Source organism: Apus apus, chromosome 1, assembly GCF_020740795.1.
Source record: "Apus apus isolate bApuApu2 chromosome 1, bApuApu2.pri.cur, whole genome shotgun sequence".
Classification (NCBI taxonomy): Eukaryota; Metazoa; Chordata; class Aves; order Apodiformes; family Apodidae; genus Apus; species Apus apus.
In genome coordinates, this window is record NC_067282.1 from 127,141,194 (window position 1) to 127,163,608 (window position 22,415).

Here is a 22,415-nt window from a genome sequence, read left to right on the forward strand (position 1 = left end):
CCTGCCAACTAGCACTGCTGTAGGTCTGCTTCCTCGTAGGGTCACATGAGAACATTTCTATGCCCAATAGCCTTGTTAGTTCCCTTAATGTCATTCATAATGCAAATGAGACAGCGAGCGAATGGCCAGAGGCCCAGAGTGACTAAAGCTCAGCATCCAGATAGTCTTACATTGCCTCTAGCTCTAAACTAACTTCACTCCATAACAAGCACCATAAACTTGGCTATCAAAGCTACACATGCCCAGTCTTTGTTGTACAACAGGCAGTGATTTGTATCACTGGCTTCTATTTTTAGCATATTAATTAACTACTGCAACTGGTGAGGCAAGTGTCTCCAACTGGAGAGTGTGGCGCCATTGTCTGAAGTCATCACCTCATCTTGCACTATTGAAAATCATGGCAGTGACCCTCCTGCTGATATGAATTTAACCTGACATGCCCACAAAGGGATGGGGGGTGGTGCACCAATTTTGTGCACATGGTTCTCCAAATCACCCTGGACCCTATTAGTGTGGAAAGAGCTCATTGAAAGAAAAGAAGCCACATTGTGCTGGGCCACCTAGAGGGTTGAATAGAAAAGGCTGAGGAAAAGAGCAGGCAGCAGAATAAAGGCCGCAATTAACATATTTCCATATTCAAGCAAAGCAATAACTACGTGAAATGTTTGTCAAGGTGCAATGAAATGCATAAATATTAAGCACTGTATCTGAGGGGATGCAGAACCCCCCTCCAAGTCCCTTACATTCCATCGAGAAATTACAAATAAGCTTTTTATACGTTACCTTCAATTATAAACCTCTATCCCTGCTTTCCCCATAACAACAAGTCAAGCTCTTCCATCCTCACTCAGTTTTCACCCAAGTAAAACTGCCCTCATTATTAAGTCAAAAGTTTGCTTTAACAACAACAAAACAATAAAAAAGGGCAGAGAAAGGATCTAAACATGTGAAGCTGAAACATGCTTTTATTTTAAATTCTTGTTGGAGATGAGGAACCTTGAATTACAGGGGGAATCTTTAAAAACTTGCTTCTTAGTAGATACCTGAAGCAAGACTTCGAGCTAAATCCTTCTTTCTGACTTGTGTACAATCTTGGCTAATGCGAACCCAGAGCCCGCACTGAAGACACATGGCTCTGCCTCCAACTTTCTTGTGGTTTACGCCATGCCATGATAAAGTACAACTCAGAGGAGTAGTGCAACAGCATGTAGTCTACGAGGATGTGAACGCACAAACACTTCAAGGCAAGAACTGAAAGCAGGACTAGTTTTACCTTCTGTTCCCAGGCAACAAACAAGAGAAACCATCCTGTCCTCATTTCAGTATCACCTTTTTCATAAAAAGTATCCTCAAAACAAGGGATCAACCTTGCACAACTCCACTGACTTCAATGCCGGAAATAAAAAAAAGCTGATAAAAGAAACAAGAAAGCCCTTTGAAACGCAGCCACCTCTGGACCAGCCAGCTGGAGTCACCAAGCAAATTCTAGGTACCCTGAATCCATGTCCAGCTTTCAGACTGGAGCTCACACAGCTAGGGCATGAACATACGCATGTGCCAAGGATGTTTTTCTGCCTGCGTGCCACACATAAGATGTGGTTAAGTTCTAGGACCCTGCATACCACAGCTGAGCTGTTTTGCTGGCTCTCTCCTGATCTGGTGGACTTACTACCTCCAAGCCAGGAAAACACAAGGTCGACAGCCAGCCTAAAACAGGAGGGAACTGGAGGCAGGAACCCAGAGAGGTTCTGCAAGGGAAGCCCTCACTTGCAGCCAATAAATGAAAACTGCCGGAAGGAAACAAGCACTGACAAATACCCAGGCTGAACGTGCTCAGTGTGCCAAAGCCATATGGGAACTCCACCTTCTTACAATGACCCTTGTTACTGCTCTGGCTGCTGGCTGTTTTTTTGTGCAACCTGGTCTAGTGCTAGGGTTCCCTGCTCATGGCAGGGGGGTTGGAACTAGATGATCTTTAAGGTCCCTTTCAACCTTCATGATTCTATGATTCTAAATAGAATTCTAAATAGGTTGCAGACCTCCTTTCATTCTAACTAGGCAGGAGGGCAGACACCTAATTCTGCTCCTGGGCTACAGTAAGGCAAAAAGTATTTGGCCTTTATACAAATGGGTCTAAAGTGTCCTAAATGCTAATGGTATATCACAACCATCCAAGTGAGGCAGAGACAGGGAAACAAGTTGAACAGTCTATGTGAAGCACATGAGCACTCAGTACAATATGTTACTAGCTGATCATAAATTCTATTTCTGAACAACTGCACTGATTAATAATTGCATTTGTTCTACACCTTCAGTAAGGAAGCCCAACCAAAGATCAGGATTATGTTACTGCTTGAACCACCAAAAGAAAGGTCAGATCTCTAGACGGTAGGAAGGAGGGCAACTTAACCACAGGAGTTAACGCAGCTTGTATCAGCAAAGTCTCTCTTCCTCCGTTTCCTTTTACCTCATCTTCCCAGATTTGATGGGTCCTACAACTGAAGGAGTGAGTCTGCTCACACAAAACACTCCCCAGGCCCTGCTTACTTGATGATGGAGCTTCCATGGTTCTTGTGGCTCCATTTTTATGGAGAACTCAACATACTGACAGGTGCTGCATCTCTCAGGAACAAAAGCCTTTTTTTGTATGGCAAATGTGGATTATTCTCTCTTCTGTCATGCAAGAAGGATTTGTGCAACCACTGCCACTTTGCAACATGTATTTTACTCCTAAGAGATTTCTCCACATGACAAAGCCTCTGCGGACTTCTTTCCTTCCCTCTGCAAAGAAGAGGTCCCAGCTAAAACTTGTATCACACTTTTCTCCTCTGCAGGGACAGAGCCCAATAACTCTGACATTGGCTGACAGGGAAAGAATGCAGAGTAGACTTGCTCAGCAGGAGCCCTGAGGCCTAAACACACCTCTTGGTGTTACAGAGCATTCTGTCTGGTTAACCTCCAGATCACTAGGACTGTGGGCCTCACCTCGTAGCCTTTGCTCAGACAACACCCTCATTGACTTCCACAGAACTTCTGTCTGCATAAGAATCCAGGAATTGGCACAGAAGTTAAAAAAAAGCCTTCTCAGCTTTCAAACGTAGACGATTAATGTCCCAGAGACAGTGGGCAGAGGTTTGGCACAGTGTACAAAACTGACTTACAGCTGAAATTTTCCTCCTCTTTGCAGACACAGGCTTTGAAAGCCATTGGTCTATGAGATGCTGCATTTTATCCATCATGGGAACATCTCACCTGCCACAGGACTCAGCTGAAGCACAGAGGAGACCACACAAAGGGCTGAGTCTAGGGATATAGACAAGTTGCCTTCTGTCTCTGTGAGTCTGCAAAGTTTTTTGCTTCCAAGATTTGCATGTCACTTAAATAAAAACCTCCTCACTGAGATTAGCATCTCCATTACGCTGACTTGCACAGCCTCTCCTCCCCCAAAACCCACTCCCTTATAGGCACTGAGATAAAAAGACATATCCTATGCCAGAACAGTGGCATATACCGCCTCCAACAAGAGAGCAAGGAAGCAGCAAGGCATCTGTGACTCTGAACAGCCTGGAAGAAGCAAAAATGAAGGGCACACTGAAGTCAAGGATATAACACTCGGTCCTCTTCAGCTTTGCACACAGCTTTGTAAATGGTGCCCTTTACCACTCCTCCAGGAACAATTCCCTGGCTTGGAGAATGTCACATACAACCAAACAAGACAACCCCAGAGAAAACACTTCCAAACTGTGAAGAGACAGTGAACAGATAGAGGTTGGGTCACAGTGGCAAAATAACAGGATCCCAGAGAAAAAAAGAAGGATGACATCTGTTGGGCTCAGATAAACAGGATTTTCCCAAAGTGAAAAAGCAGTAAGTGACAGTTTTACCAAGCTACATTGTAGACAAAGGATTCAGATGCAGCCTCTTAACGCTTTTAGAATTCAGAACACTCCTGAAGGAGATTTTAGCTTACATGTGGAGAAAACAGCAGGATCACAGAATCACAGAACCACAGAATGGTTTGAGTTGGAAGGGACTTTAAACATCATGTAGTTCCACTCCCCCAGCACAGGCAGGGACACCTCCCACTAGACCAGATTGTTCAGAGCCACATCCAACCTGGTCTTGAAAACTTCCAGGGATGGAGCTTCCACAGCTTCCCTGGGCAATCTGTTCCAGTGTCTCACCCCGCTCAGAGTGAAGAATTTCTTCTTAATGTCTAACCTAAATCTACCCTATTCTGGTTTAAAACCATTACCTCTTGTCCTATCACTACAAGCCCTTGTACAAAGTCCCTCCCTAGCTTTCTGGTAGGCCTCTTCAGGTACTAGAAGGCCACTATAAAGTCTCCCCAGAGCCTTCTCTTCTCCAGGCTGAACAACCCCAACTCTATCAGCCTGTCTTGATAGGAGAGGTGTTCTAGCCTTTCATCATCTTCGTGGCCCGCCTCTGAACTTTCTCCAAGAGCTCCATGTCCTTCTTGTGTTTGGGGCTCCAGAACTAGACACAGTACTCGAGGTGGGGTCTCACAAGAGTGAAGTAGAGGGGGAAAATCTCCTCCCTTGATCTGTCGGCCACAGTTGTTTTGATGCAGCCCAGAAGACGGTTGGCTTGACACGGTGACAGACTAGGCTATATGTATTTCAATCCATATGCTCTTATAGCGCAGCAAGTGAGGCAGCCTGAAAAAAGCTGGCCTATGCATGGGCAATTCCCATCCTACAGATCACTTAATGACAGTACCCTGTTTGCATGGCCATGGAGCTGGAAGCACCACCAGGGATGGGCTGTGGGTGAATGACACTTTTGGCCCCTTTCAGTGAAGAAAGAGGCTTCTGAAAGTATTGCAAGTGCAAGGCACAGTGAAGAAAAAACTTTATTCAGGGAATAAGCTTCTGTCTTGCTCAGCAGCTGTATGCTCAGATGGGACCAAAGGCAGAGAGGGATACATTCCAGTTTCAGTCATGCTCATGTGAATCATTAATCACCACAAGGAGTGGGAAGAGGCTGTGGATTTATATCCCTGCAGCTTGTTTCAGAAACTGGGCTCAAAATAAAGAAAAAGAGGGCCAAAATGACAAAAACATGACTGAGAGGAATATGCACAAGAACCGAGTACCATCTCCTTTTGTGTAACATTAAAATGGAAAGGAGAATAGATGAGTATCAATGTGATCCTTCACATTCAGCACAGCATCCGGAACTGCTGCAACCGAACAACTGTCTCCCCCTCCTTTCGCTGACATAAAATATTGTAGGACCAAGATCACAGCTGGCTCTGTGAAAGAAATGCTGCTATACAGTTTTTGCTGGGAAATTGAAATGGAGCAGTTGGTGAAGAACTCAGAGTAGAGGAAAATATGCCATATTTTGCACGATACACTAACGATGATGTAGTTGAGAGCAGAGGAAGCTGCACTGAGATGGAAGTAAGAGATTCTTTGCTGTGCTTCAGACTAGAGCTGTTACTCAGCCAGAGAGGTCAGGTTCAGTAACAGTAAAAAGTCAAAACCAGGCTAAAAATGCAAGAAGGGAGCAAGGGAAGAGGCAGCCACATGTCAGTGGAGGTCATCCTGCTGAAAGAAAGCAAATGAGGAAATGAAACACTGGGCTTAACCCGAGCTGGCAGAGAGCCAGAAGCTTTGAGGGAAAAATGGAAAGAAAAAACACAGTGGCTGATGAGAGCTCTACAACAAATAGGACAAGAAAATGAAATGACAACTGGATCTGAAAGGAAGTCTGATGAGAAGGAGCTTTTCTTCACTGAGGCATGCAAGAACAAACTTGAGAAGTGGCAATGAAAGGTTAACACAGCAGAAATAATATCATTTCTACAATGCAAGCAGGGGTAGTAGCTTGCTAGTAAACTGAGTATAAGGTAGAAAACTGGGAATGAGGGCTTGACTAAGAGCTTAACTTTTAAAATTGCAAGAGGTTGTGGGTCCTCCTCAAAATCAAATGCTGACACAGTGGTTTGCAAAAAATATGATGAAAAGAAGGTTTACAGCACCATGGTGCCCTGTCATTCCAGAAGCTCCATATGCAGTCAATCATGTCTTTCAATTGCAAGACAATTGAAGTCATGACTTACTGCTTCTTTAAACTCTATGTAAAGGATTTCATTTCACAGATCTGAAACATGAGAAGCAAATCACACAGAGGAAACAGATGAAAGATGAGAGAAGTGTATGATTGGCCTAAGGGTTGTAAAGAGGATGCTGTTTTGGATTTCAGTAAATGAACTAGTAAAGCATGGATCTAATCATCGAAGAATTCATGGAGAAGGGTGGAAAGAAGCCATGGACTTTGGAAACTCCTTCACGGCCCACAGTCCTGCAATGGTTTGGTTATATGGAAAACTTTAAGGGCAAAGGATTACAGACTAGAATTCGAAAAGTTAAATAATGAAATCTACATCACTCAAGAAAACTCTTGGATAAAATAAAACAAAACACTACTGCAGCAGACGACAGCAAAAAAAGAAAGGGAAGACTGGTCTGGTTTGGAAGATGACATCCAGATATGTTGGAAGTTGATGGCTGATGGTGCTGTGAGGATCCAGAGAGATGTCCATGGAAAGACCATCTTTATCAGAAGAAAAAAGGGCTGTGTAAATGAACCTTGGTTAAGGGGAGAAGACAAGGAAAGAAAGAAAAGCTGATGGAACAGATAAAACCTCTAATAAAAAGCTACTTAGTCCAGAAATGTCTGATGAATTACGAAGAGTGATCCTACAGACTTTGAGCAATATTTCTATTGAGTCCTGTGACCTTCTGCCTGAAAAGGATCACATAGCAGTGGGAAAAGAACAGAAAGCTTGAGCATCTTGGTAATTACCCTAACGCAGCCCATATAAGATCCCCTAAAACAGATAAACTAAAGTAGCAAAAACTGGTCTACGTTCTTAAAAGTCACCACTACATCTCTAATATCAAGAAACAGGCAGAGCAGTAGCCACTCACACCCAAAAGCTGCATACTATTTTCCTTCCCCTCTGCAAACACACAGGTAGCTATCACATATGGCTATGTATGTCAAATCATAGTGAATGCAACCATTGACTGATATCCTACTTGGTAACAACCCCAGAAAACACTGCATGCTGTTTATGTATTCCAGGTCTAGCTTCTAAGAACTGGTCTAATAACCATGAATCCTTTGGATTAAAATTAGAGTACACTTATTTTCTAAAAGTCACTAGGGGGAAAAAAAAACAACAAACAAAAATCAGTGTAAATTAAAAGCCTCTCTGTCATAGAACCCATTTTTCTCACCTAAATCTTCAGAAAGTGTATTCAGCCAAACATATGACAAGCAGGGAGTGTAAGGGTTGCCTACCAAAAGGACTGGTTTCACTCTTTTCTTGGAGCAAAGTTAGAGAAAGAATCCAAATTTTTTTTAAAAAAGAAATTACTTCTTAATTGTTATTCCCTGTGCTTCAGTGTATGTGATAGCATCACACACATGTTAAAATACAATGTTAACCTTTCATCTGGACAGTGCCCAGTTAATGAAAAATGTACAAACCACGTTAGTTGAATGCATTAGCTCAATGCATTTTGGGCTAATGTGCCATAACAGCTTCTAGTATTTTGGCTGTCCCACATCTGTCCTTGAAAACGATCTGCAGCCCTTTTTAAAAGTTAGCGAATCAGCAAAGCAGAAAATCATATGGTCTAACCTGGTCTTACTGACTTCACTGCAAAAGTCCTGCATGTGCCAGTAGCAGCAGGACTGCAACTGCACTACAGCTCCCGACTGCAAGAACTCTCGTAGCTTTGAAACATGATTCATTATGCCCTTCACAATCAGTCCCACCAGCTTGAGCTGCTCTTCCCACATCACATAAAGAGGGAGGGAATGAAAAGCCTTTGTACCACCAGGGACTAATCTGCCCTTCCAACCACAGAGGAAGCAGCAGGCACAGCCAGAGCGCCTCGGCCTACCTGTGGCACAAAGGGCAATGAATGTTTGTGCATGTTTCCGGATCAAAAGCAACTTGTCTTTAGGTAGAGGCAGCTTCCTTAGGATGTGTTCAATGAAATCATGCGGAGTGATGGCTGCAAGGTTCCACTTCAACTTCCCCAGCACCACCAGCTCCCATTCCTGCAACAGGAGACGGGGAGGGGAGAACAGATGAAAAGCCATAAGCAAGCCTGAAAAAAAACCCCATTTCATCTATTTTTCTGATTGTAATTATATCACTGCTAAATTGGTTTTGCTCAAACATTTTTTTTTTTCTGTATGCCCCTACTGCTTTGAAGCTGTTGACTTTACTCTTTCCTTTTTTTTTAAAACACTGAAAATGTCAAGCTCTACTGAAAATAATGAAACGTGGCAGCCCCAGCCAAGTTTTTACTTTTTTTGTATCCAGTGCTGAATGCCCAACCAGAAAGTTTAGCCTGCAATTAGATATTGCCAAGGTCACTGTGGTCCTTTCCTAGTAACTTCTTTTAAATGGCTATAGTTCTTACTTTATAGCCATTTAAAGCCCTAGGGATAACGATGCACAAAAATAACCTAGATATACATTTTCTTCTTCTTTTTTTTTTTTTTCAAAAACTGAGGAAGTTAGCCTGATGGTATTCTCTCCCTAAACTATATTCAGAAGCTCCTGTGGATAAATCTGATGGTAATTTAACTACTCAGAGACAGACTTTGCAGAAAGGAAATGCACGTAACATGGCCAAGTAGCCTGTGTAAATTATCTGCCAACAAATTGTGTAGGATCCATTCCCATGTTCTTTGCACGCCTAGAACTCCCAGTGAAATTGAAGGAAAGCTTGGTTGCATATATAACTACTGGCCATTCCCCGCATGTGATTACATGTGGAAATGGTACCTCATCAACAGATCCAGCTATGGGTTTTAAGCAGGGCTAGACATTTAAAGTAAGTTTTGAACACCTTACAGTGCCCCACAGATTGAACAAAGCTCAGGACTTGGACTTGTTTTTGTCTCATGCATCAACTAGTAGCTATTCAACTAAATTCCATGCACTGATTCTCGAGTTCTGACAATGTATGAGCCTGATGGAGCCCAGCATGGCGAGGAGCCCCAGCTAAGCTCGTAGAGCTGGCAAGCTGAAAAAAAGTCCTTTAATTTTGCAGTTGAGGAGATGTCAACCAGCGTTGCTGAGAAACGATAAACATGGACCCCACCATGCCATGTCTGCAGTCATTTCTCTGAATAGATGCTTGCTTTAACAGCAAGTTCCTTTCTTACAGACATTCCTACTGGATTATGACAAAGCCCTACATAGCGTGAAAAAATATCATGTTCACATATGTAAAAGGCCCTAGAAACCAGATGGGTTTGTTTTCTTTCATTCTCAAGAAAACCTTTAAAATGTTTGAACATAATGGCAATTACATCAACTAAGGACTGAATTTCTCAGCATCGCCTAACAGATCTTGCTATACAAGGGCACTTAATCTATAAGACAGAATACAGGGAAGCATTTAAAATACATGCTTAAACCCATATGGCACAAAAAGGTCGGCACATGGTTCTGCACCTTCTCACGTGGGGGCCACAGCGCTTCCCTCAACAATCCATACTGTCCTGTCACTGACAGCCATGGCAGGGTTTGCAGTGCAAAGTTCCTCACCCTGCAGAAGCAGGAGCTCCCAGCACCTCCCCGGGGGGAATTCCCACTGCCTTCACCCAGTGACTCACAGGAGACATTCTCCTGGGATCTGGCTGGCTATGACCATTCACCAGGGTCTGTGAGAGCAATACTTGTCTGCTGATCTATCCCACGACATGTTCTGCAAATATTAATTATTCCATTATGTGGCTTTAACTCTTCTCTGCTTCTGCTTTCACGACATCCGAGTTGGATGTAGGGGAAAAGGCCACACGTGTAGAGTAAAAAGGGAACCCCACTGCCGAAACCCACGGGAACAAGGCCGCAACTTCCCAACCTGCAACACCAGCCGGCTGCCCTCTCTGGCCCCATCGCAGGTATCCGCAGGCAGAGAGGAACACACCCCCCCCCTACGCGGGGGGACCCTCCGCCCGAACCCGCCCCCCCGCCCCCCGCGCCGCGGCCAGACACGCACCCCCTGGCACCCGCCGCCAGGTGGCGCCGCCGCCCCGCGCGGTCCCTGCGGGGACAGCCGGGCAGCGAGGGGCGACAGGCGGGCACGCAGCCCCCCGCCCCAGCCGCGGGCTGCCCTCCCGCACCCTGCTGCCCGCCAACCAGGCGCGGGGCGGCTCTCAGCCCTGCGCGGCCGGAATGCCGGGAGCCAGAAGTCACAGGGAGCTCCCACCGCCCCTGCCCTGGCACCCTGGCTAGGCCTGCGGTTTCGGGTCTACCCCTCTTCCCAGATTTTAGCACTTTCTGACAAGTGCATGAAAACCAGGTGTTTTGTGTTTTTTTTTTTAAAGCCGGCGGGAGGACTGCAGGGATGCGGGTGGCCAAAGTTAAGGGCTTGGGAGGCAGGAAGGGAAGGAGGCGGCCGTGAGCGCGGAGGCTGAGGGAGGGGAGGTGGAAAGGGGGGCTGCTTACCAGCAGCTCTTGGGGTTTGATGGAATTGTCCGTGTAGATGCACAGCTTCTCGGCTGTGAGGGGGATCGCCTCTTTCAGCTTGGAGGCCAGGAACATGCACACCGCCCCCAGCAGCTGCAGATGGCACTTCCGAGTGGGCACCACGGCTAAGAATCTGTCCAAGTAATTCATGGCCAGGGGGAAGACTTCTTCTTCGCACTTCTGCTCTTCACAGACCTGCGAGCGAGGAGCGTGGGGTGGGGAGGATGGGGCAGCAGGGTTGGGGGAAGCGGAAGAGAGACAAGCAAAACATAAATAAATGAGTGATCCTACGAAACAGACCACTGCCTCCCTGCTACGGCTTCAGCTATTTTTGTTTCCCGGGGAGCTAAATTCTGGGGGAGGGGGAAATCTCTGGAGAGGCTGGGAAGGCTGTCAATCGGCTTTCACATTCCTTTAGTTCATTCAGTAAGAAATGAATTCAAGACACTGTGTGGGAGAGCCGAAAAGCCCCATCCAGCAGCAAGCGAGCTGCCTCCGGCTTTTTTTTTTTTTTGACCCAATTTTTTTCCTTTTTTTTTTTTTTTTTTTTTTTTTTTACTTCGTCATATTTTCAAAAAATCGATTAAAAAAATAAAAACTTCCCTGGAGGTCCCGGTTTTGGTGCCAGTGGCATCCCGAGAGGATCCCCCATCGCTTCCGACAATTACAAAAATTCCGTCGGGGGGTATTCCCGAGCTCTGCGCCCCCGATCCCGCGGTTGGGGGGGGGGGGGAGGACGGAAGACACAGCGAGGGCGAGGTAGGGTGGAAAGCCCGAGCAGCCTGGATCCTTGTAGCAGGAGCGAGCGAAAAAAATGTTTCGAAAATTTACCAAAAATCGGAGCCGGGGAGTAGAAGCACAAATCGCACATGAAAACCAAGCGGGGAGTCTGATCTTTCCAACCCAGGGGATTTGGTCCAGGAAAGGTTCCCCACAAAGGAGATCCGAAAGGGCAAATGGTGGGTGGTGGGGCCAGGGCAAGGCAAGAGAGTCTGAGAAGATCTGGGCCCCCTGCCACCCTGCCTGAAGTGCCGGAGTGCGTGGGCCGTTCGTCGCCCGTTCGGGGTCGCCGGCATCCCCCCGGCCAGGCCGAGGGAACCGGGGAGCAGGGGCGGGGTGCGTTTCCGAGCCCCTTATTGGGAAAGGGGGGGTTGGAAAGACAGGCTCGGCGCCTCCGAGCAGAGTTGCATGCAACGCAACATGGCGAAAAAAAAAAAAAGGCACGTCTTCACCACTGCATACGTGGGCATGTAATCCCCGCTGGGCAAAACGCAGGGGGCATGGGGTACCCCCGTCCCTCGCCCGGCCCCGGGCGCTGCTCCCTTTTCCCAGAAAAGCCTCATTCTCAAGCGCTCGCGGCCGCCTGCAGCCGGAGGCAGCTTTTATTTGCTTTTTAGTTGCAAATCACTTTTCCAGCTCCCCCCCACACCTCTGTGCCGCTTCCTCCCCTCCTGCACCCCGCTTTGCAGCGGCCCCGCAGCGGGGGCGATTTCCACCGCAGGCTGCCGAAGCTTCCCGCGCCCCTTCCCCCACCGCACCGCATCGGGTGAGCTCGGGGAGGGGGAGCAGAAAGAGGGGGGGGGAAGAGAAAAGAACCCCCACCGCGACCGAAGGGGCTGCAGGGGGAGAGGGGACCAGGGCAGGCGGGGGTGCTGCCCGCGGCGGGGAGCCCGCAGCCGGCCGCCCTGCCTCCCCATGCCCGGGAAGCACCGCTCCGAGCGGCCAGGGGGGAAGTAAGTAGCCGGGATACAAACCTCCAGCATCCAAGTGGCCACCATCCTCCTCATAAAGGGCTGGATGTCCTTCTGGACGCACTTGAAGTAGGAGCAGTGGGGCAGATACCTCTCCTCTATGGTTAGCAAGTTGTGCAAAACGCGGTCATCGTAGAGCAAGTTTGGGTCGGGCAGAGCTCTCCTTATGGGATCCACCTCGCAGCAGAGCAGCTCCATGTTTCCAAAGAGATCTCCCTCCTTCTCTGATGGAAAAGGTTTTTTTTGTTGTTGTTTTGTTTTGTTTTCTTTTGTTTTTGTTTGGGGTTTTTTTTCAGTTTTTTTGGTTTTGTTTTGTTTTTTTGAGGGGGGAGAGGGGGTGGGGAAAGAAGGGGTAAAGGAGGAGGGGTAGGTGGGTGGGAGGAAGACGGCAGGGCTTTCCAGCTCTCTCCTGCCTCCCTTGAAACTCGTCTCTCACTCTCTTGATTTCTAGCCTAAAGTTGAAGCAAAGTGACGCAACTCGCAGGGCAGGCAGTTCTCTCTCTTGTTATTGTGGAGAACAGCAGCTGGTCAGACGTAACATCAAACGCGGTTTTGGTTGTTGTCTTGTTTTTGGTTTTTTTTTTTGTTGTTGTTGTTGGTTGGTTTTTGGGTTTTGTTTTGTGGTTGTTTTTTTTTTTTCCTCTATAAGCTAACAAGGAACCAGGAGGCCCTCGTACAGGGACACACACATACACAAATGACAGCTTCTCTTTTTCTTCCTTCCAGCGACCAAATAAATCCGCTCCACACTTTCCTTCTGCGGGAGTCCTTCTGAATCTATCCTCCCCTGCCCCCCGCTTCCTTATTGCAATATCTAAGGGCTCCACCAAGACGACGGGGGTGAAGGATTAAATGTCCTGGCTCAGAGAGGTGACACATCCACGTCCCGCCCCACACCCCCCTTTCCAAACCCTTGATTCACTGCCTCTCCCCCTCCGGTACCCCATTACTCTGCAGCTGAAGGGGGACAGAGCTTGTCACTAACGGCAGCGGAACAGCAAACCCAAGTAAAAGGACCCCAAAGCCCCATTGAGTTTCGGTGGCGTTTGCGGGGTGAAGCCTTAAGAATAATCACGACGCGACTTCCTCCGGCACACATACGTGTTTCTAGCAGGCGAACCGTTTTAGCGCTACATGGCCACACTGATATGAACTTTCCAGGGAACGCAGCGGGGGAGGGAAGAGAGGAAGGAGAGAGGTTGGTAGGGGACACACACACACACGACACAGGAGTTACGTCACGCGCCGGGTGACTTCCACCTTCCTCGCACTTCGCCGGCGTCGCGGTCACTCCCCGCCTGCAAAATATGTCAACTTTGCGAAGTCTCTGCCGCTGCCTGCAGAGGCTCCCGAGGGGGCAGGAGCTGCGTGGGGCCGGCGGGGGGACGAGCCGCCCGGGCGGGCGCGGAGCGGCAGCTGCCCCTCCGGGCCGGCCAGGAGCGCGGTCCCCGCGGCGGCCGCCCCTCCCTCCCCTCTGGGCGCCCCGGAGGTGGGCTTAGCTCGGGGGGACAGAAATACCGCCTTAAAAGTGTGAGTGGGAAGTTTGGGGCGCCGCTTCCCCTCCCTCTATTTGCATAGCCAATAGCTCTGGGGCTCTCGCTGCTGCGCGCTGATTGTTACCGGGCAGATTATATTTTAAGGACGCATGCTGCCCAGAATCGAAAGCAGCCCGGAAGGGAAGGAGGTGAAGGTGGAGCCCCTCACCTGACCGCACCACTGGGCGCGGCAGCCGCACGGGCCCTGCCGGCATCGGGGAAAGCGGGCGAGCTGCCGTCGTTGCCGGCGAGTGGGCAAAGGCGGCCTCTCCCACGGCAGCCCTCGGCGTTAAAGGGAAGGGGAAGGGACGGGACTGGCTTTGCCGTGGGTGGAATCTCTTCGGAGTACAGCAGCAAGGGCCCCCTTGCAAAAACCGACTGGGACGGCCCCACAAGTCGTCCGTCGGATCAAATGGCTTCTTGGCCATCGAAAAGCCAGCAGAACTCTCTTTCCCCCCCCCCCGCCTCACACCCCAGTAACACGGAACCGGGACGGGACAGCCGAGCCCTCCATTCGTTGCTGGCAGCCCCCCCTCGTGCCGTCCCGTCCACGACGCGAGCAGCCCCCGCCTACAGCAGAAATGAATCGACGGCGCCGTCCGGCCGCTGCCGGGCACCCAGTATGACCTCTTGGCCCCGTCAAACCCACCCCCACCCCCGAGGCGGGAGCTTACCGGGGTCGGGGCCGAGCCCGCCGTAGGCGGAACTGGGCAGATTTTTGCCCGGCGAGACTGGCGTGTTAGGGCGAAGGAAAGGAGCGAGGAGGGGGCATCTCCCGCCGTACGTCGAGGGCGACGAGCGGGCGACCCGCTGCGGCTCGGCGTGCTCCGCAATGAAAGGCTCTTTAACTTCCACCATTCATTTCCCCTTCCTGGCTACTCCTGTGAACAGGGAGCGTGTTGTGTCAGCGCACGTTTTCCTTCTCCAAACTTAAATTCATAAGCGCTCCCTTCTGGCTTTGTAGCCCGACAATGCAGCGATTGTGATTTATGTGGGTTTCGAGGGGGAGGACGACGGGTGTCCTAATTGTCCGGCACCGACTTTCCGAAGTGGGGTAATGTCTCGGGCACGGAGCGGCTGCCAGCGGCGGGGGAGCCTCGGGGACTGGGGGAGGGATGCGGGGGTCGGCTCTCGGGGCGCAGCCAAGGACCCCACGGGCGGGTCGTTAGGGAAAAAAACCCTACTAGATCAGTAATGGAAGCATGCCAGCTCTGCACGCGGTGGTGCCGTTGATTTGCAGCGACGCCGTGAAAAAAAACCAGCACTTTTTCCAGGTGCGACGGCTTTCCTATATGCGGTACTCGTTTCCAACGGGGAAACGTCGGTGCTGTGAAACGCGGCCGGCCGGGGGGCAGGCACTCGGGGAGCCCGGCGGGAGTCCCGCGGCCGCGGAAACCGGCCGAGCTGCCCCTTCGCCTTTTTCCCGTGCCCACGGGTGCTGCCGCGTGCGTTTGGTGGCAGCAGATGTTGTGAAGAGATTACCGAGTGCCATATGTTAAATACCACCCCCCCCTCCCCCCTTTCCCGAATAAATAAATTTTAAAATAAAATAAGTTATACGTTTCGCACTCGCTCCCCTTCTTTTTGATGAGCTGCTTCCCAGATTTAAAGTAGAAGTGATCAATCAACCCCTTGCGGTATCTGCTTTTTCCCCCGGCGGGGGGGCCGCCCTCCCCGCCCCTCAAGTCCAGTGCGGGGGTCGGAGCCGCCCCCAGCCCCGCCGTAGCCGCCGGGTCCCTGCTTGTGCCAGGCGGGAGCCCCTGGGCTGCGGGTCATCAGGTCTCGGGGTCGTCATCGTTGATCCGTCGCTCAGGTATCTTTAACTCGGTCAGATGTAATGGCATTTTATTGGCAGTAGTGGGAGAGCGCTGCGAAATGCGGCGACTCTTGCGGTTTTTGAAAACAGATCCTGAAATTCGTCGTCACTCCTATTTGTTTCATTCCTTTCCTTTGCAAACACGAGAGAACCGCCTTGAGGAGGCTTCAAGGGGCAGGGTGGGATCAAGCTTTGCATGTGAACTGCAGACCAAGAAACAGGTTGTGTGGTCGCCCGGCGGTCGTAGGTTTGTTTGTTTAAATGAAATAAATATTCCCTTGCAATGCTTGAAACCTGAAGGCTGGAGTGTGAAACGTGAGAAATCTGAAAGTGAAACCGACCGGAAGCCGAAAAAGAAACAGATGAATGTGTTTCCACTGTCCAAGCTGAGGAAAGCCCCGAAAGCAAACGAACACCGTGAATAATGAAATAGACCATAGATTTTAAATAAAATTATTCTAGCTTGAATCACTTGAAGAAGTTTATCTTGGTGGGGGTTTTTTGGTGTTTGGTTTTTGGTTTGTTTGTTGTTTTGGTGTGGTTCGGTTTTGTTGTTTTTTTAATATCTGATATTTTGCTGTTCAAAGGTGAATTCCATAATTCCATGCTGTGCATTCAACAGGAACAGCATGATAAAATTGTCTTTTCTTTCCTCTGGTTTCTCATTAAAGACTAGCAAAGGATTTGTTTACCACAGGAACTGCTACACAATGCACATGTATTTTCAATGAATTATTTTTAATTTTACAAGCAATTTTCAACTCTAACTACCTGTGTAATGGCAGCTTTATCAGTAACAGCCTCCTTAAATAACATCGCCACTGAGCAGTTGAAATATATCCTCTAATAAAACTATACTTGCCTTTAGAGGGAAATTTTATGCAGGGACAACACTTACAACATAAATTAATGAATCGAGAGTGATTGCTTAACTTTTGTAATTGTTCAACGCTTTCTGTTTTATGGAAAGTTACTTTATTATCCTTTGTCATTCCTTAGATTTAACTGCTTCAGAGTAGTTAATCAGAAACCGTGTTTGTGCAATGCCCAGTGCAAGAAGAGCACAACTCCATTCATAGATTTCTATATTAGTCGTTATGAGAAAGGAGTCAAAAAAGAGCTACAAGGAAGATCACATACCTGGGACTCATGTTTTTGACTGGAAGACTTGGTAAATCCAGTACAGGTATCCCAAACATACTCCCAGGTTTGACATTAACATAATGGCGAGAAATCTAGAGAAATTCAGGGAGATTTAGGGTGGTAGAGGTGGAAGTGGTACATTTAGGCTAACAACAAAATGAGCTTTTCAACTGCAAGTTTAATTAAGCCCTTGATGTTTCATTTAGGGCTCTGTCTTTAAGGTAAAATGGCATCAAAGCCTAAACAAAACAAAACAAAACAACATTCTACCACAAATCACAGTTGCAGAGCTGAAGGAGTTACTGCGTGGAGTTCTGTGACCAGTGTTAACACAAAACAAAATCAGATGCATAATCCCTGTGACACATCCTGGCCTTAAAATCATCTGATCTGTGAATCTACATGGAACCTATAACGTGGTAATAAAGGCACATGCAGAATTAGGGAGAGATCTTGCAGTGTTTCCTGCAGCAAAGGAGTTGAAAACAGTGATACATTTCTACTGGAGCTGAAGGTCTAGGATTAGGATTTTTCTTGCTATATGGGAGACAGGGAAAAATTTGTGTTGCTTAACTCTCCTGGTGCCACAGCCTTATATCACAAGGCTGCCACGTACTTTGCAGGAGGTGTTGCCGACTCCATCCTCTCCTTGGTGAGCTGAGTGATAAGGCTGCCATTCCTTTACAGGGAGCAGGAACACCTAACAGGTGCCTCCCACACTCCAGGAAATCAATTGAAAAGGAAAGCTCTTGACATTTTTTACGGGATCAGGCCCCTGGTATGCAGAACTGAATATAAATGCTGTCCTTTTTTAATTTTAATATAATTTTTTTTTGAGCAGGTATTTGAAAGAGCGAGGACAGTTCTGATAAATTGCAGGTATAAAGCATTGCTATTTCTTTCATCATTAAAAGTATGGCAGGATCTAACCGTGACAGAAACTTCTTTTTTTCCTCTGCTTATGAATCAGCTTGTTTTTCTGCTTAAAACTGACTACTGTTAACCTCTTGCGTTCTGCTGTGTGATTTCCCTGCTCTTCGGGATGTTAGTTCAAAGATGGCTTCAACATTAAATGCACAGTCTCCTTTCTTTCCAGAGTATTAGGAGAGATTAATAAAATATTCTCTCTCCCCAGGCCTTCAGCTGTTCTCCAATTTTTGAAGCATCCTGTTGTCACACACCTCCCTTCAAAAGTAATGTTCTGAACTTTTCTCTGTGGTCTCTCAGTCTTGAGCAAATGCATGTGGTTTTACTCTTACCAAAACAAATGTGGAGCTTCCATTCATTTTTTTCTTTCTGTCTACCTGAAGGCAAAGAGTCTACATTTAATAGGCAATAGATATAATAATGTAATATGTAATACATGTAATATATGTGCATAGCATACCCAGAAACAGGGAAGGGGAGAGGAAGACCTTCAGAGCTAATTGCTCCTTTTGTGGGGGGTTGGAAAGGGATACTGCATGCCTTAGTGGTATTAATATTGCTGTGAGCAGCTAAACAATCATATTTATTTCCAGAAGCAGCTGTGTTTTAAATGTAAGTGCAATGATTCTCTTAATCTGCAGTGAGACAATTATCCTGACACAGGTCCTCACCCTGGAACATAGAAGGCATCTATTGTCTGGCAAATTGCACAGTATCTTCTAGGGAACTACATCTGTATAAGATTTCGTTTTGGAAGACATGAGAATGTGTGTTAAGTGACAACTTGTTGTGGAGATAAGTTGGACTTCTCATTTTGTACAAATGTTTAGAGCACACGTGAGTTGTGAAGATTGATGGACTTTTAAAGGGAAGAAAAGCTTTGTTTCCCCTCAGCACTTGGTTTATTTCCTCTGTAAAAGCATCAAAAACTACCTGTAAAGAAATACTAGCTTCACAAGTATTCTGGCTTAAATAAGCATTGATACAGTATTTTGGATGTGCCCTTTGCATTCTAGGGACTATAAAATCCTGACAAGCAGATAAACACATGAAGAACAGAAAAGGAATAAAACAAATCAAAGAAGTGTAAATAAATGCCCTCTGCTTAAGTAAACAATTTTACTCATTAATTTCCTCTTTCAAAACTGCTGCATTAAAAGCTATTCCTATGGATAAATAGTTCAAATATGTTGCTACTCGGCTCTGTGTTCATCACACCTACACCTGGGAAAACTCATTACTTTTAAAACAGTAATTGCCTAAAATATTACATTGCATATAATGTTAATGACCACCTGAAGGCAGGCTATCATTTGCATCTTTGTTTCTCTCTTTCTCTTTTAGGAATGCAGTATTTTATTCCTGTAATGGAGTGCCTCAGCAGCAGTGTGTTACAAATTGAAGGAATATGTGTTTTAAAAGTTGGTCAAGAAATTACAGCATTTTGAAAGGCTGTGCCCCTTTTCGTGGTGCCAATTACAGCCAGAGTTTTCACTTTTCTGGTGCCACATGGCTTTTGAAGGCATTTTCTTATTGAGAAGTAAGAAACTGTGGGTGGTGTGAAACCCTTCTCACCCATGAGCTCCTTAGCACCCCTTGTTATCCCAAGTCCTCTTGCTCAGTGTTGCTGCCCTTGTTGAGGCTTTGCTGGGCATTTACATGAGTAACAGGGAGCAAAGACCTCAGGGACTGACCTGCCTTTCCACAGTGGGGTGATGTTTGCCTTTGTTTCAAGCTCTTGCCCCAACCACTTCAGATCTAAAGCTGTCAGCACTTTCATGCAGGTAGTTTATGGCAGACTGGGGTGTCTTACTAGGTATGCTGAAAAGCATGTCTGCTTTGTCTGAGATACATCCAAGGTCTAAAGAGGTTCCCACTTGGTCTGGGCAAAACTCCTGATACGAGTAAGCATGTTGCTTGCACAGGGACTGAGACAGGAATGCAGCTGAAGTGATAGCTGCCCTCCTGTTGAACTGGAAAGAAATTCTCACAGGTTTCTGCAAAATCCACTGCTGCTGCTCCTGGAGATCTCCCAAAGCTCCTCTATCACCCCAGAGGGGCAAAACCTTTGGCAGGAGCTGGGCAACAGTGAGTGATTATCTCAAGGGTACCTCTGCCCAGGGCTATCAGAAGAAATGTCCTTCTCTCCTTTCTGCAGCTCTGCTACCTCACTTCTACAGCATTTTGATTTGCTCTCGACTAGGAAATCCTTTTGGTTGATCTCTGGTTTCCCCGATTCTGAAGTTGGTGTTTACAGGCATACACAACTTTCTATGCATGACCTGATGCTCCCTGAAGGGCAGTGCTGCCCTTCAGCTGTTTTACTGGATGTAAAAATACACAAGTCTTAGAGAAACATTGCTCACAGAGTTAGGTGGGAAGTTATATAGTCCAACTCACTGCTCACAGCAGGGCCACCTTCCAAACTAGGTTGGATTTCCCAGGGCTTCATCCAGCCAAAATATCCACAGATGAAGAACCCGCAGTTTCTCTGGGATCTCAGTGCTGCACCACTCTCACATAAGAAGAACCTTTCCCTTGTGCCTGGGCAGAGTTTGCCTGGCTGCAACATTTGTCCATCACCTTTAAGTTTCCTGACTATTTGAAAAATAACAAGAAGCAGTGATGGCAATTATGGCATCCCTTGGTGGAACTCCATGTACATAGTTCAGATTGTAGTGTGCAGGATCTGTAGATGAGGGTTTTATTGGTAAATGGAACTACATTACATTTTTTAACCAAGAAATTCATTAACACATGTTCTGTGTTGCTTTCCTTCACTGAAACCTCCAGATCTTCTCCCTCATCTTCTCCCTCAGCTCTATTCTGGGTTTTGAGCTATGCTCTTTCTTCATCCCTGATGTTGCAAATTTGTACCCTAGCAAAACTCTCTTGTGCCACTGTCTCATTTTTCTGTATGCTGAAACTTTCACCTGGGCTTTCACCTCATCTTGATGAGGCAATAGCCTCTTTGAAAAGGGAGTTAGTTCCTGTGTCCATGTTGATATCTCCTCGTCCTGTTCTTCAACTCTTCCACAGGTACTGTCCACTGGCAGAGTGAGGGCACCGGGCTAGGGCACCTTTCACCTGCGTGACTGCTCTGATGTCCAGACATGAACCGTTTCTTTCTTGGGTTTCACATTTTTATTTCTAAGCCCATATGTAGCAATCACCATCCTTAGAACAGATGCGTTGCAATGGCCTGTGGGTTGGGAAAGCATTGTTTCTCTTTTACAAATGGGAAGCTGAGGCTCTGTGGTGTAAAGCAACATCCTACAGGAGCTTCACAGCACAGCCTGGAGTAGTACTGCCTTTCAGAGAGGCACCTGTCAGAGAGGTGTCTGAACAGAAACATTTCCCTCATCACAGTGGATGGGATAGGTAGTCTTCTAGAAGTGCTATGCACAGTATAGAAGCCCAATTTCTTTTTGTGTATGGTCTCCCCCTTTATGTTCTAGGGCTGTCTTTTGTTGTGCCCTTGTCTCACAAACATTGCAGTAGGAAAGAAGGGAGTGGAGCTGTTTTTTTTCTGTGAATAGATGTACTACTAGAGACTGTTGGCACCTGAATGGGGTCGTTAGCTTTAGATGACAATGGAACTGTTCCAGCCTGGAGAAGATCAGGCTACCCAGGTTCTCTGGAGCAGGCTAAGACTGAGGGAAAAGCACTCCCTTAGAAGCAGTGATAATAAGCCATATGTAAAGGAATTTGGGGAAGAAAAAAAAAAAACAACAAAAAAAAAAGGAAGAGAGAAACACACTTCTGCAAAAGAAGCATCCTTTAAAATGAGGCAGTACCTGAGAACGGGAGCTGCAGAGGAAAGGCTTCCATTTCATGTGGGGAGATCTTGTGCAGGAGAGAAAGAAGGTCGTCCTGAAAAGACCTGGAAAGGGGCTGACAAAGAATGAAGAACCAGACATGAGGAAGCGCAGATGGCCTCTTCTGTTGCATTATTTAGCTCTATGTATTTTTTTTCATATCTCGAGTAGCAAGTGATTATTTTTACTAATGTTACACAGTCAATCTGCTATGTATTTTAATAGTTGTTTATCCCTGAGGTGGTAAATCACGAAGTAGAAGGCCTACAAAGGTGGAGTACATGCAGAAAAGTAAGCTGAAACTCCTGGAAAGCTGGGAAAGCCAGTATTAGCCTCTGGTTTTGGCTGGGGAGTCTTAGGCAGAACTACTCCTAACTTGAGGGAGGACCCGTGCCCTGAGAACATGCTTAGAAATCTGCTATGCCCAGAATCTGTTTGGTTTCAGGAAGCATAAAATGCTGTGACCAAGCACAGCAACATCATGAATAATCAGAATAAAAACTGAGTGGGATTTAGAAAGGATTTAGCAGGTTTGGGGGACTAGGGGTTTTTTTTTTGCTCATCTTGTCCTTTTTCATGTGAAAGTCACAGACAGATTGAAATCTGTTGACTCCACACTTAGAAGATGGTTCAAAGCACACAGCTCCTGGCTCAGAGTTTCCAAACCTTGCTGGAAATCAGCACATATGTCCAGAAGAGCATCAAATACCTAGAGAAAGTTAGAAGGAGAAGTAATTTTGCTTCTCTCCTGAACTGAATCACAGTTATGTTTGCTGACAACTTTTTGATGTTTACTTTAACTGTAGCTTTTTTCCCCCCTCACCACAGAAACAGCATATTCTTGTCATGCAGCTCAGCTGTTGCTTACTGTGTCTTTCTTCTGCTTTGGGTGGA

At 47.0% G+C, this 22,415-nt stretch overlaps 1 protein-coding gene across 8 annotated transcripts in view; it reads right to left on the reverse strand.

The window, feature by feature from the left end:
• The window catches only part of CCND2 (cyclin D2), a 38,591-nt gene extending 23,805 nt beyond the window's left edge, over window positions 1-14,786 (reverse strand). For 2 of the 8 annotated variants that reach the window (XM_051608110.1, XM_051608109.1), the window contains exons 1-4: window positions 14,492-14,771; window positions 12,286-12,506; window positions 10,511-10,726; window positions 7,944-8,103 (exon numbers count right to left, since the gene is read on the reverse strand). In XM_051608110.1, coding sequence (XP_051464070.1) covers window positions 7,944-8,103; window positions 10,511-10,726; window positions 12,286-12,506; window positions 14,492-14,675 — 781 coding nt within the window. In that variant the 5' untranslated portion in view covers window positions 14,676-14,771. Of the gene's footprint in view, window positions 1-7,943; window positions 8,104-10,510; window positions 10,727-12,285; window positions 12,507-13,499; window positions 13,796-14,491 lie in introns of those variants that run through there. The other 6 variants (XR_007888383.1, XM_051608107.1, XM_051608105.1 and 3 more) reach the window with 6 other exon arrangements.
• Window positions 14,787-22,415: the final 7,629 nt, after the last annotated feature.